Raw genomic sequence first — 12,307 nt, 5'->3', positions numbered from 1 at the left:
TCAGTAGGCGTCTGGGAGGATGTAGATGTCCTCGTCCTGCGGGCTCGCGGGGGCCCCGGGCGCGTGGAAGTTGTAATAGTCGCCCGCGGCCTCGTTCCCGTAGACGTGCTCCTCGCAGGGGCCCCGCCGCGCGTTCTCGTACAGCCCCGGGGCGCCGGGGCCCCCCGCGGGCAGGTTCTCGTAGTGGTCCTGGGGGTCCGCCTCCCCGGCCCCGGGGTGGGGGGCTGGGGCGGGGGCCTTGGCGCTGACGCCTTGGGGGCCCGCGGAGAGCGTCTTGGAATAGTCCCTCCGCCGGCGCCTCCTCCGCAGGAACCCCGGGAGCGCGAGGGGGGCCCGGCCCCGGTGTTTCCAGTGCCAGACGCACCCCACCCCGCCGGCGACCGCCAGCAGCAGCAGGGAGAGCGCCACGGCCACGGCCACGCCGCCGCCGCCGCCGCCGCAGCCCTGCAGCATCGCGGCGCAGGCGGTGCTGTTCGGGGGGACGCGGAGGCCCCCGAGGAACTCACAGGCGCAGGCCGCGGTGAGGACGCGGAGGCTGTGGTTCTGGTTCTGGTTCTGGTTCTGGTTGGAGACCGACACGGGGAGCTCCTCCAGGCATCGCCCTCTCAGCCCCGAGCGGACGGGGTCGGGCAGCGTCCAGATGCAGGCGGAGGCGAGGCGGGGGAGCCGGTCCTCGCGGCTGAGGTTTCCCACCTCGCGCCCGTCAAGGAGCAGCTGCACCGTGTCGGGGGGCACCGGGCCCCACGGTCCTTCTTGGGCTGCGGGGTGGGGCGAGGCAGACGTGCAGGGAGGGCAACAGCAGAACAGAAAACCCAAGGAAAGGAAGGTGGGGTGACCTGCCATCCAGGGACCTGCTGTGAAGTAAGAACACAGGACGCATGTTGGTCACCTTCGATGATCACCCCGATTTCCCACCGACACGGGGGCAGCTGCGTGAGGACAGTGCGCAGACCGGCGCCCCATCAGGGCCGTCAGGTCCCACAAGGCACAAGGCGAAGGAAGAGGGCGCCCCTACCGTGCGGCCACCCCTCCTCGCCCGAGCGCACCGCACTCCCCACGCAGCGTGATAACCCACCGCTGGGAGCGGACACTGTCTCCCACCTGCTGAACGGTGGGCGGAGATCAGGCCTTCGCATCTTTATATTCTAGAGAACAGAAACCTGGCGCAGAGGAGGCATCAGTGATGACTGAAGGAATGAAGAACACCCAACTGGGTCCAAATCCCAGCATCAACCTGCTTAAATTGACACTTTAAAACCCAAGATACGGCGCAGCTGGCGTGGCTCAGCTGGCCGGGCGTGGTCAGGGCACATACCCAGGTTGCGGCTCCATCCCCAGCAGGGGGAGTGCAGGGGGCAGCCAATGGTTGTTCGGGTCTCTCGTCAATGTTTCTCTCTTTCTCTCTCCCTTCTTCTATCTAAAAATCAAATTTAAAAAAACCTTTAAAAATATACCTCAAGATATGTCTTCTACAGGAGGGTATAGTTTATGCTTAAGAGAAGATAAATGTGACATAAAACAAAGTATTTTTGAAAGCCTTCCTAGCACCATTCTCAAAACTTCCAGCCAACAACTTCCATTCAATTAAGATGATGTTAGAGTGTTTTCTTAAATGTTTTAAAATTGCATAGAGAAACAGAAAGGACTGTACTGAATGTTCTAGTTTGATTTCATCAACAAAATATTACAGTGTTTTCCAATTACACAGAGAAATAGTTACATCCAGTAGTTGTTTTTGTTTTATTGGTATAATTGACATAATATTGGATAGATGTTGAAGATGTGCCACATGGTTTGACAGTATGTATACTGCGAAGTGATTGCTACATTAAGTTCAGTTAACAGGCATCACCTCCCATAGTTACAATTTTTTTCCTGTGGTGAGAAATTTTAAGATCTGTTCTCTTAGCCACTTTCAAATATGCAGTATTGTTAACAATACAGTCATCCAGTATCGTTCATTGTGCTTGTGAAAGGACTATCGTCTTTAATTAATTAATCTTCAGTTCAGAGTTTACTTTGGGTCTCCTTCTAACACCTTTCCCTGGTTTGCTACCTCCTTCAACCCTGTGGCTGCCACACAAAGCAGACGCTGCTGTAATCTCCACAGTACAAATGAGAAAAGACAGGATTAAAGCAGGTAAGTCACTTCTTTAACAACCAAGAAGCTACTGAATCAAGATTCAAGTAAAACTTCCCCCAAACATTATTCTCCCCCAGACTCCTGTACACAGTTGTCAAGCACAGCTCTCGCCGTGAATCGAGGGCTGGGAGCTTATCTAAGTCACTCTGTGAGCAGCACGGCTAGTTGATTAAGTATCGGTTAATGAATGAGCAGCCTGCCTTAGGTAACATGTAACCATAAACAGGAAAAAGGAAGCCCACAACGTGGGCCTGGCTTTCTGTGACTAGTCAAGTCCAATAGTGACCTTGTCCAAACTACTCCTGGTTACAATACATCAGGTGGACACACACTGGGTATGCGATGCAGTTCATTTGTAAGTGTGTCTGATACAACCACAGGGACGATAACCCCGGCCGAGACACTTTCGTGAGTCCCTCCTCCACAAGCCAGACTCCGAGGACAAAGGCTTGGCATTTCCCTTCTGACACCGATGGAAGCTGGTCACACTTGTTATATTTACAGCATACATACTTACTTCAGCAATTATTTGCTCACATGTGAGCTGAATTTTAAGCCCTGATTGAAATTCATCAGCTCTTTAGAAGGCGCCAGGCGGGCACCCACCGGGGAGGACTCTTGGCGCTGCCGAGGGCCATGAGTTTCCCCTCAGCTCCCAGGAGGAGGCTGTGTTTGGCCATCTATGCTGCTCTGAGCAGAACAGATGCTGCAGGGCATCCCAGTGTTACAACTGCCTGTCAGAGACATGTCACTTAGACAAAGAGAGGACTTTCTACAGGAAAATAAATGCACCCTTTCTTTTCTTCAAATAAGTTAACAGGAAAACCCCACAATACATACACAAGGACCTGGAAGAATGAAAACATGGTAAACAAAAGCCTTTCAAATAGTCTCACCCTAAATAAGCTTCTCTTTGCTCAATCTGGAAGAAGACTTTTTGGGGTTTTTTGGAAAATAGTTCCAACAGGTTACCCAACAATTCTTCATTTGTCTTAAAATCACAACTTGTTGATAAACTTCTGGATTTTCGAAGTCAGACCCTGCCCTTCTGTTTGGAAACAACGCAACAGCCAAGCAAACCTCACACCTGTGAGCAGACACACCTGCAAAGAACCAGCAGCACACCCACCCCACCCCAGGCCACCAGACAAGCTTGATGCGGCAAAAACCATCAATGGTTAAGCTGAGCTGGTCTCCGCAGCAGCACAGGGTTCCTGCTTACCTCACGGCACGCCGGCACTCCACTGTCCTCCGGGTCCGTTTTAAACCTGCTTCGGTGGCGCCTGTTCCTCTTTTCACTCGGCCAGCACTTCCTCCTTCCCCTCCTTCCGAAGATTTCGTGCTTGCAGAGCTTCCTGGCTCGGGGCAAGTTCCTGTCAGATGCACAGGTGTCTGGTCAGGGGAGTCCAGCCTTCATCTTTATCACGACATAATTCTCCCGCTGTATCGAACACGACGCACACAGCACGCTGGTCTCTTACTGGAGCAGTATTGGCGGTCCTCACGCTAGACTCCATCCAATGCATTTCAGTGACACTTCAGTTTCTAAAAAGGAATTTTTTAAATGAAGAGGACTTGGCTATTTACTTGTTTCCTCCCCGATGGCAGGGACAGATCTCATCATGCACACTGTGTCCCTGTGCCCAGGGGCCTCCACGGTGTGTCCCGGTGCCCAGGTGCCTCCACACTGTGTCCCGGTGCCCAGGTGCCTCCACGGTGTGTCCCGGTGCCCAGGAGCCTCCACACTGTGTCCCGGTGCCCAGGTGCCTCCACACTGTGTCCCGGTGCCCAGGTGCCTCCACAGTGTGTCCCGGTGCCCAGGTGCCTCCACACTGTGTCCCGGTGCCCAGGTGCCTCCACACTGTGTCCCGGTGCCCAGGTGCCTCCACACTGTGTCCCGGTGCCCAGGAGCCTCCACACTGTGTCCCGGTGCCCAGGAGCCTCCACACTGTGTCCCGGTGCCCAGGAGCCTCCACACTGTGTCCCGGTGCCCAGGAGCCTCCACACTGTGTCCCGGTGCCCAGGTGCCTCCACAGTGTGTCCCGGTGCCCAGGTGCCTCCACAGTGTGTCCCGGTGCCCAGGAGCCTCCACACTGTGTCCCGGTGCCCAGGTGCCTCCACACTGTGTCCCGGTGCCCAGGTGCCCAGGAGCCTCCACACTGTGTCCCGGTGCCCAGGTGCCCAGGTGCCTCCACAGTGTGTCCCGGTGCCCAGGTGCCCAGGAGCCTCCACACTGTGTCCTGGTGCCCAGGTGCCCAGGTGCCTCCACACTGTGTCCCGGTGCCCAGGTGCCTCCACACTGTGTCCCGGTGCCCAGGTGCCTCCACACTGTGTCCCGGTGCCCAGGTGCCTCCACAGTGTGTCCCGGTGCCCAGGTGCCTCCACAGTGTGTCCTGGTGCCCAGGTGCCTCCACACTGTGTCCTGGTGCCCAGGTGCCTCCACAGTGTGTCCTGGTGCCCAGGTGCCTCCACACTGTGTCCCGGTGCCCAGGTGCCTCCACAGTGTGTCCCGGTGCCCAGGTGCCTCCACACTGTGTCCTGGTGCCCAGGTGCCTCCACAGTGTGTCCCGGTGCCCAGGTGCCTCCACAGTGTGTCCCGGTGCCCAGGTGCCTCCACAGTGTGTCCGGTGCCCAGGTGCCTCCACAGTGTGTCCCGGTGCCCAGGTGCCTCCACAGTGTGTCCCGGTGCCCAGGTGCCTCCACACTGTGTCCCAGTGCCCAGGTGCCTCCACACTGTGTCCTGGTGCCCAGGTGCCTCCACAGTGTGTCCTGGTGCCCAGGTGCCTCCACACTGTGTCCCGGTGCCCAGGTGCCTCCACAGTGTGTCCCGGTGCCCAGGAGCCTCCACACTGTGTCCTGGTGCCCAGGTGCCCAGGTGCCTCCACACTGTGTCCCGGTGCCCAGGTGCCTCCACACTGTGTCCCGGTGCCCAGGTGCCTCCACAGTGTGTCCCGGTGCCCAGGTGCCTCCACACTGTGTCCCGGTGCCCAGGTGCCCAGGTGCCTCCACAGTGTGTCCCGGTGCCCAGGTGCCTCCACACTGTGTCCCGGTGCCCAGGTGCCTCCACACTGTGTCCCGGTGCCCAGGTGCCTCCACAGTGTGTCCCGGTGCCCAGGTGCCTCCACAGTGTGTCCCGGTGCCCAGGTGCCTCCACAGTGTGTCCCGGTGCCCAGGTGCCTCCACACTGTGTCCCGGTGCCCAGGTGCCTCCACACTGTGTCCCGGTGCCCAGGTGCCTCCACAGTGTGTCCTGGTGCCCAGGTGCCTCCACACTGTGTCCCGGTGCCCAGGTGCCTCCACACTGTGTCCGGTGCCCAGGTGCCTCCACAGTGTGTCCCGGTGCCCAGGTGCCTCCACAGTGAGTGTGTCCCGGTGCCCAGGTGCCTCCACAGTGTGTCCTGGTGCCCAGGTGCCTCCACAGTGTGTCCTGGTGCCCAGGTGCCTCCACAGTGTGTCCTGGTGCCCAGGAGCGTCACACTGTGTCTGTAGCGTCTCTAAGACCGGCTCCCTGAGGACTAAATGGGAAGTGGTGAGGTGGGCAGAGGCGAGGATAGAGATGGGGTTCTGCCTGTCATGCACTGGTGACTCCCCAGCTGCAGGGTGAACAAGGGGGATCAGAAGACCGACTTCCTGAAATGCAGAGCGGGCTCAGCAAGAGGAAGGCACGCCCTGCAGCCTTCCCACTGACCACTTCAGACCCAGGAGCTGAGGGCTAGAGCACAGCACGCACAGGGGCTGTGGGAGCAGAGAGGCACCTGAGGGTGTCCCGCAGAGCACGGGCTGGGCAGGTGCAGCAGGGGGTCCTGGCAGGTCCCAGGGTGACTGCACCTCAGCCCTCCCTCCACACGGGCACACACAGTCTGCATGCAACGTCACAGACACAGGTTTATGCAGAATCACACACGCTCCTCTGCAAGTCAGGATGGCGGCACGCGCACCAGGTTTCCCTTTAAAACTGGGACGTCACCGAGCCCTTACAGTCCAGATTTCCTACAGATAAATAGGGTGCAGGGGTCCTGCATGGCCCCTCGCTCCAGATAGGAACCTTTTAAAGGAACAGACCCATTCTCTGAGATGACAGAAGGAATGCTGTGTATATTCAAAACAGGAGGGCTGTGTGATTGTCCCGTAGGGGTCAGGCATTCCGGCCTGAGGTCCGTGTTTCTGTCTTTGGCCTGGAAACACGTTTTTATTGTCTTCTTGTGTCATTTCCTGTCACAGGGATCCAGCCTGGGTTCCTTTTCTGGTTTGGGTGGTTTCGGTGGCACGGGGTCTGGGAGGTGATTTCTGTCCTGCAGTAATTGGGTCTGGATAGTTTGTATCAAATAAACCTCCTTCTCCGTCACTGATTAACAACTACTTCATTTAATTGAAATTTAGATTCCCAGCAATTTCTTTTGTGTCAATTAATGTATTTATTTATTTATTTATTTTTATTTTTTTAAAAAAATATACTTTATTGATTTTTACAGGGAGGAAGGGAGAGGGATAGAGAGCCAGAAACGTCGATGAGAGAGCAACATCGACCAGCCGCCCCCTGCACACACCCCACTGGGGATGTGCCCGCAACCAAGGTACATGCCCCTGACCGGAATCGAACCTGGGACCTTCCAGTCCGCAGGCCGACGCTCTATCCACTAAGCCAAACCGGTCCCGGCTAATGTATTTATTTTAACCATGTTTTTATTTTTTTCAGATACTTGGACGCGTACCTGTGGTCAGCGTGGACGTGTTTGTTCCGTAGACTTTACCTGGACGCTGCTGATTAAAGCGCCTTCCTGCTTGCTCTGTGAGGAGCCTGCACTGCACGCCCGGTGTCAGGAGCCTCACGGGACTGGGACCCATCGGAATAAGGCAGGGTGTTCCCTGGGAAAGGTGGGATGCCTGTTAGTCAGCAGGTTCGTCAACACTGATTGGTTTATGGGATTAACCGAAGCTTTAATGGAATGAGTCACTGCCTCCAAACTCTGTGGGGCAAGGAGTTAAGGAAAACTGTAAAGCGAGGGAAGGGAGCAGCTGGAGACAGGAGGGAAGGCGTGTGAACGAGAAGTCATTTCAGTTCACAGAGGCCCGTCCTGTTGGCAGCTCACAAACTAAATCCTATGATGTTGGGAGGGCGGGGGGTGGGGGTGGGGGGCAGATTTTACTGAAAGGGATCTCAGGTATTATGTAGCCAAGGAATTCATTCCCAAACCTGGAAGTCTATCAAAATCACTTAGGGAGCTTTTTTTTTTTTTTTTAAATACGAATTCCTAGGACCCTGGGGATTCTGCTTCATGAAGTCTGGAGTGGGGCCCAGGGACCTTTTAATTTAGAATTAAACACCCCCAAGGACTTCTTGGAGTGTAAGGACTGGGGTAGGGGGTTACTTTTCATTTTACACTCTTTCATCCTATTTGACTTTTCCCATTAATATGCACCACTTTTTAAACAAAACAAAATAAACACTGACACTTCCCAGATGATGCTGGTTTGTGGCCGGGTTTTCAACAAATGAACGCACTGCCAGGGAGTTATGTGAGGTGCGCTTTGGGGCCGGGGAAGCAGAGAGGAGCGGGCTGTGTCCGGTTCGGCTCCCCAGTCCGTCAGGCGCCTTACTGGCAGATTCCCTCTGCTCCCGCCCCTGCTTTACTAAGACCCAGCCGCCTCCCCAAACACTAGGGATGCTGCCTTGCTCTGGGGTGGTGACGAGGTGGATCTACATACAGCCATTCCTCAGGCTGCCCACTGAGACTCCTGTGCTTAACTAACTAGCATCTTCATCAAAAAAGGAACGGGTGGAGAGTGGGACAGTTACTTTAAACATCACGAAAGGTTGAGGCCGTCAGATAGGATAGGCTTTTGATTCATTCAGATTACCATCTTCTTCGTAAATGATCTTCTGGTTCGAGTCGAGGAATCCTCCATGACACGGGAGGGAGACTGAGCTGGGCGAGTGGAACTTCTCTGGAGCCTCCAAGCCCAGGGGGCCCGTGAGGCTGGTGGGAGAGAGGCCTCGGGACTGAAACTTCAGGGCTGTCCGTCACAGCAGGGGCTTCTGCTTTCTAAGACTAGGACCCTGACTTACGTAAGATGCGTGGCCCAAAGTCCCGTTTGCCCTGAGACCCAGGTGCAAAGCCATCACACCCAAAGGAAACAGTTCTGGCCTCTTGGGCAAGTGACATGGGCTCCCAGTCTTGCTTTCTTCACTGACAGACAGCGTGCACTACGGCGTCCTTCAGAAGCTACCGAGGCTGAGCGGCTGTCCGTCAAGGAGGGTGTGCAAAGCGGTTTTCGTGATTAGCATCCACTTCCTCTTAGTGCAACTACCTCTTTTCATCACCAGTCTTTCCTCACTGCAACCCAGACCAGATAACAAGCCGGGTCACTTGCTTCACCTCCCGTCAACCTCGCGCGCCCCACTCTTTCCCTGGTGTCCCTTCCGAATAGAAAAATAAGGGACACTGGGAAAATGGTTACTCAACATGAGAACATTTTACTTCTTCATGAATACAACTGAGAGCTGCATAATTAGCGTTCCATAGCAGAGCATCCTAGACTATGAACAACATTTCACACGTCCGAGAACTGATCAAATACGTCAACAGGTCTTGTTGTTGTTCACTGGAGGAGGAGCGTCCTTTAAATAGGATTAATAATAGACATCCAACTGGACAGCGTTGGACTCTGCCAGCTTCCTCAGGACTGCTGAGAGGTGCGCTGGAGACGAGACCTCGGTGGGCTCATCTTCTCCCAGGACCAGAGATAGAGATGGCCGGTACCATGACCATTTCAAACTGGGGTCTCCCGGCGGGCGGGGCTGCCTTGCGGGGAAGCTCCGGATCCTGGGGAGGTGATGACGCCTCAGGAAGAAGCTGGCCGCCATCTTTTCTGGTCTGGAAGGTGGCGTGGACCTCTCTCCTGCGGAGCTTTTAGACGTACTCATGCTTGCGTTCCAGCCGCAAACATTTTCAAAAGGGTTCCGAGGGTCTAATTGAACATTTGTAGTTTCAAAGGTTGCCAGCGAGCCAATACTGATCTCTGGGGTCTTTCTGAGCTGACACCCCCTCTCTGCTGTCTGATCTTGAGCAAACCAGCTTTCTTCCATGTAAAACGGGAACTGGAGAGTGTTGCAAGAAGAAGATAGTCTGCAGAGTGCTCCAAGTTCAGCTCTTTCCAGACCTCCGGTCCTCGTCCGCACACTGTGCTCAGAGCTGGCAGGGATGGTTCCAATACATATCGGACCCCACTGCCCTCTGCTCTGCGTAAGACCCAGGCTAACTCCAACCCAAACTCCAGGTGGGACGGCTTTCGATGGGGCCCCGCCCCCTGTGGCCCGCCTCAGGCCTCCTCCCTGCTCAGTGGCCTTCCGGCTAATCCCTCCTCGCTGTGCCACCTTCAGAGAGAATCCCTCACTCCCTCTGACCCAGGTTATGCCTCCGGATGTTCCCACGCCTGCCTCACGTCATTCGCCTTCCTCCTCAGTGTCCCCTCAGGGAGGCTTTCTATGCCCCCGACACGCTGTCTGTCACTGTCCCCCCTGGAAGCAAGGGCCGCCCACATGCTGCTCTTCCTTCTCTCCCTTCCCACTTCCCACGTCAAAAGCGACAAGAAAGCCAACCAGACACGGAGCTCGTGTGCTCCTTCCTGTCCGCCCTGCTCAGGGCTGGTCAAGCCCGTCAGGCATCAGAGGCTGGACACACGGCCTCTCCGTCCCTGCGTCAGCCCTCCTGGCCCCGTCCTGCCCGTCCTGACTCTGAGCAGTCACTGACACTGGCCTCCTACATGCCAGGCTCTGCACAAGCACATGCTGGGCCTCACGCAACACTGTCACCCCCCCCATGCCATCACATACCCCCCACGCCGTCACCCCCCCGCCGACGCCATCGCCCCCCCCCCCCCGTCCCGCCGACGCCATCGTCCCCACCACCCGCCGCCGACGCCCTCGCACCCCACCGACACTGTCACCCCCCCCCCCACGCCGTAGCCCCACCGACACTGTCACCCCCCCCACGCCGTACCCCACCGACACTGTCACCCCCCCACGCCGTACCCCACCGACACTGTCACCCCCCCCCCACGCCGTAGCCCCACCAACACTGTCACCCCCCCCCCCACGCCGTACCCCACCGACACTGTCACCACAAGCGACAGCAGTGGGCGCGAGGCCCAGAGCGCATCAGTGACTGCGAGGACCAAACCCAGGATGCACTCGTCTTCTCTACAGTTTCACTTACAAGCCTGTGTGTCCGGGAAACAATGCAGCTCCTACTGTACTGTGTGCCACGCTACATACGGGGGTCCAGCACCCAAGAAGCCATGTGCTGTCCTCGCAAGCCTTCATCCCTGCGGGGAAGACAAAGAACAGCCAGAAAACAATACAAACCACAAAGCAAGGCCCTGCGCAACCTGGTGGATGGCAGACAACAACGGGAGGGCGGCCCAGGCCACACGGAGCTGAACCCTGTCATCGAAAATACTTTGTGTGTATTTTGATTCAAACATTAAAATGTATAAAAAACGATAAAAAAAGTTAATAATCCACCTCAAAAATTACTGTATAAGCAAGAAAACAATTCCTATTGGTTTCCTATAATCCTCCCAGAATGCTGTGCTTTACACAGATTTAAGACTGAAACAGGTATTACTTCCCTTCCTTCTTGGTTCCCAGGAAACGTGCCTTCCTGACCACACAGCCCTCTGCTTCTCCAGAGGTGCTCTGGAGGTCTCTGCACATGAACGCCTCACGCTCTGCCCCGTCTGTACGACGCCTAGACGTTCACCGTGAACGCACAGCATTCGAAACCCCCTCTAGGTATCTCCTCGTCTTCAGCTGCTGCAGACACTGCCCCAGAGACAGCCTCACCCCCCAGGCGGCCAACTGCTCTGGGGACGTCTCCGTGTGCCTGCTCGGAGCTGCAGGTACAGGCAGCACCTGGCCCCCTGTGAGCAACCGGGCCTGGCCCCAACAAGAAAACCTCACTTAACAAGCAGACACTGGGGTTTGTGTGCTAATGTCTTCCTGTAAAATGCCATGAATATCCGTAAGTGACATACCTACAGTCATCTTTGTTCGCATAACTTTCCTCAGGTCTTGATGTTAATGTTATGGTTGCTTCATAAACACCAATTCTAAGCCCTGCCTGCGTGGCTCAGTGTTTGAGCATCGGCCTATGAACCAGGAAATCACTGGTTCGATTCCCAGTCGGGGCACATGCCCAGGTGGCAGGCTCGATCCCCAGTGTGAGGCGTGATGTTTCCATCTCTCTCTCTCCCTCTTCCTTCCTCTCTGAATAAATTCTAAGTTTCTATTTTATTCTGTGACCTGGAACAGCTTAAAAAGTATTGGAATTATTGAACTTTAATAGTGACACAGAGTTGCCCCATGAAACCATCTAGGCCTGAGGGCTTTTTAGGGGGCAGTTTTTGACAAGTTTCTCTACTTCTGTGCAAATTGGTCTTGCTAAATGTTTTAATTTTTCTGGCATCAGATTTGATAAATATTTTCTTAGGAAAGTGTCTATCTCATCATAGACTTACACTATTTACATGGACTAAGTATCTCCAATCATTCCTTAAATTTCCTCTCTGGTTATTTTAAGTACATTTTCTGTCTCTCTGTTGCCCTCTTTTCTGAAGGAAAGGGAAGATAGATTCTGGGCTAGCTAACAATTTGCGTTTTATTACTTTTTTATAAAAAATGTTTTTATTGACTTTAGAGAGAGAGGAAGGGAGAGAGAGCAGCACTGACATGAGAAACACCCGTCAGCTGCCTCCCATACACGCCCTGAACTTCCAGTGCTTGGACGACCTTCCAGTGCACGGATGACCTTCCAGTACTTGGACGACCTTCCAGTGCACAGACGACCTTCCAGTGCATGGATGACCTTCCAGTGCATGGATGACCTTCCAGTGCATGGGTGACATGCAACCAGCTGAGCAGCACTGGCAGGGCCAACTATAACTTTTTAAGTAGATTTGTTTTCATTCTTCTTCGTCTACTGACATAAACACTGAAGCTGTGACTTTGCCTCCAAGCGTATGTAGCTCAGAGTTCCTTCCTGTGCAGGCCTGCCTTGCACATCCCTGGCCTCCCCAGTCGGGACACCTGATGCCTTTGGACACTGCCGAAGGTCTCCTCGTGGAAGGCAACTGTCCCAGTCCAGAAACAACGCTTCCACCGTAT

The 12,307-nt window shown here is 55.1% G+C and overlaps 1 protein-coding gene across 1 annotated transcript; it reads right to left on the bottom strand.

Annotated features, from left to right (window-relative positions):
- Window positions 1-553, bottom strand: GAPT (GRB2 binding adaptor protein, transmembrane). Its single transcript, XM_028137441.2, has one exon. It carries the CDS (start codon window positions 451-453, stop codon window positions 1-3), a length of 453 nt encoding a protein of 150 aa, XP_027993242.2. The 5' UTR covers window positions 454-553.
- Window positions 554-12,307: the final 11,754 nt, after the last annotated feature.

The sequence above is a fragment of the Eptesicus fuscus genome, chromosome 4 (assembly GCF_027574615.1).
Source record: "Eptesicus fuscus isolate TK198812 chromosome 4, DD_ASM_mEF_20220401, whole genome shotgun sequence".
Taxonomy (NCBI): domain Eukaryota; kingdom Metazoa; phylum Chordata; class Mammalia; order Chiroptera; family Vespertilionidae; genus Eptesicus; species Eptesicus fuscus.
The sequence above is the reverse complement of the archived record's forward strand: the minus strand, read 5'-3'. Positions and strand labels throughout refer to the sequence as shown.

Coding starts and splice junctions, on each gene's coding strand:
- GAPT (XM_028137441.2), bottom strand. CDS start 453: ATGCTGCAGGGCTGCGGCGGCGGCGGCGGCGGCGTGGCCGTGGCCGTG.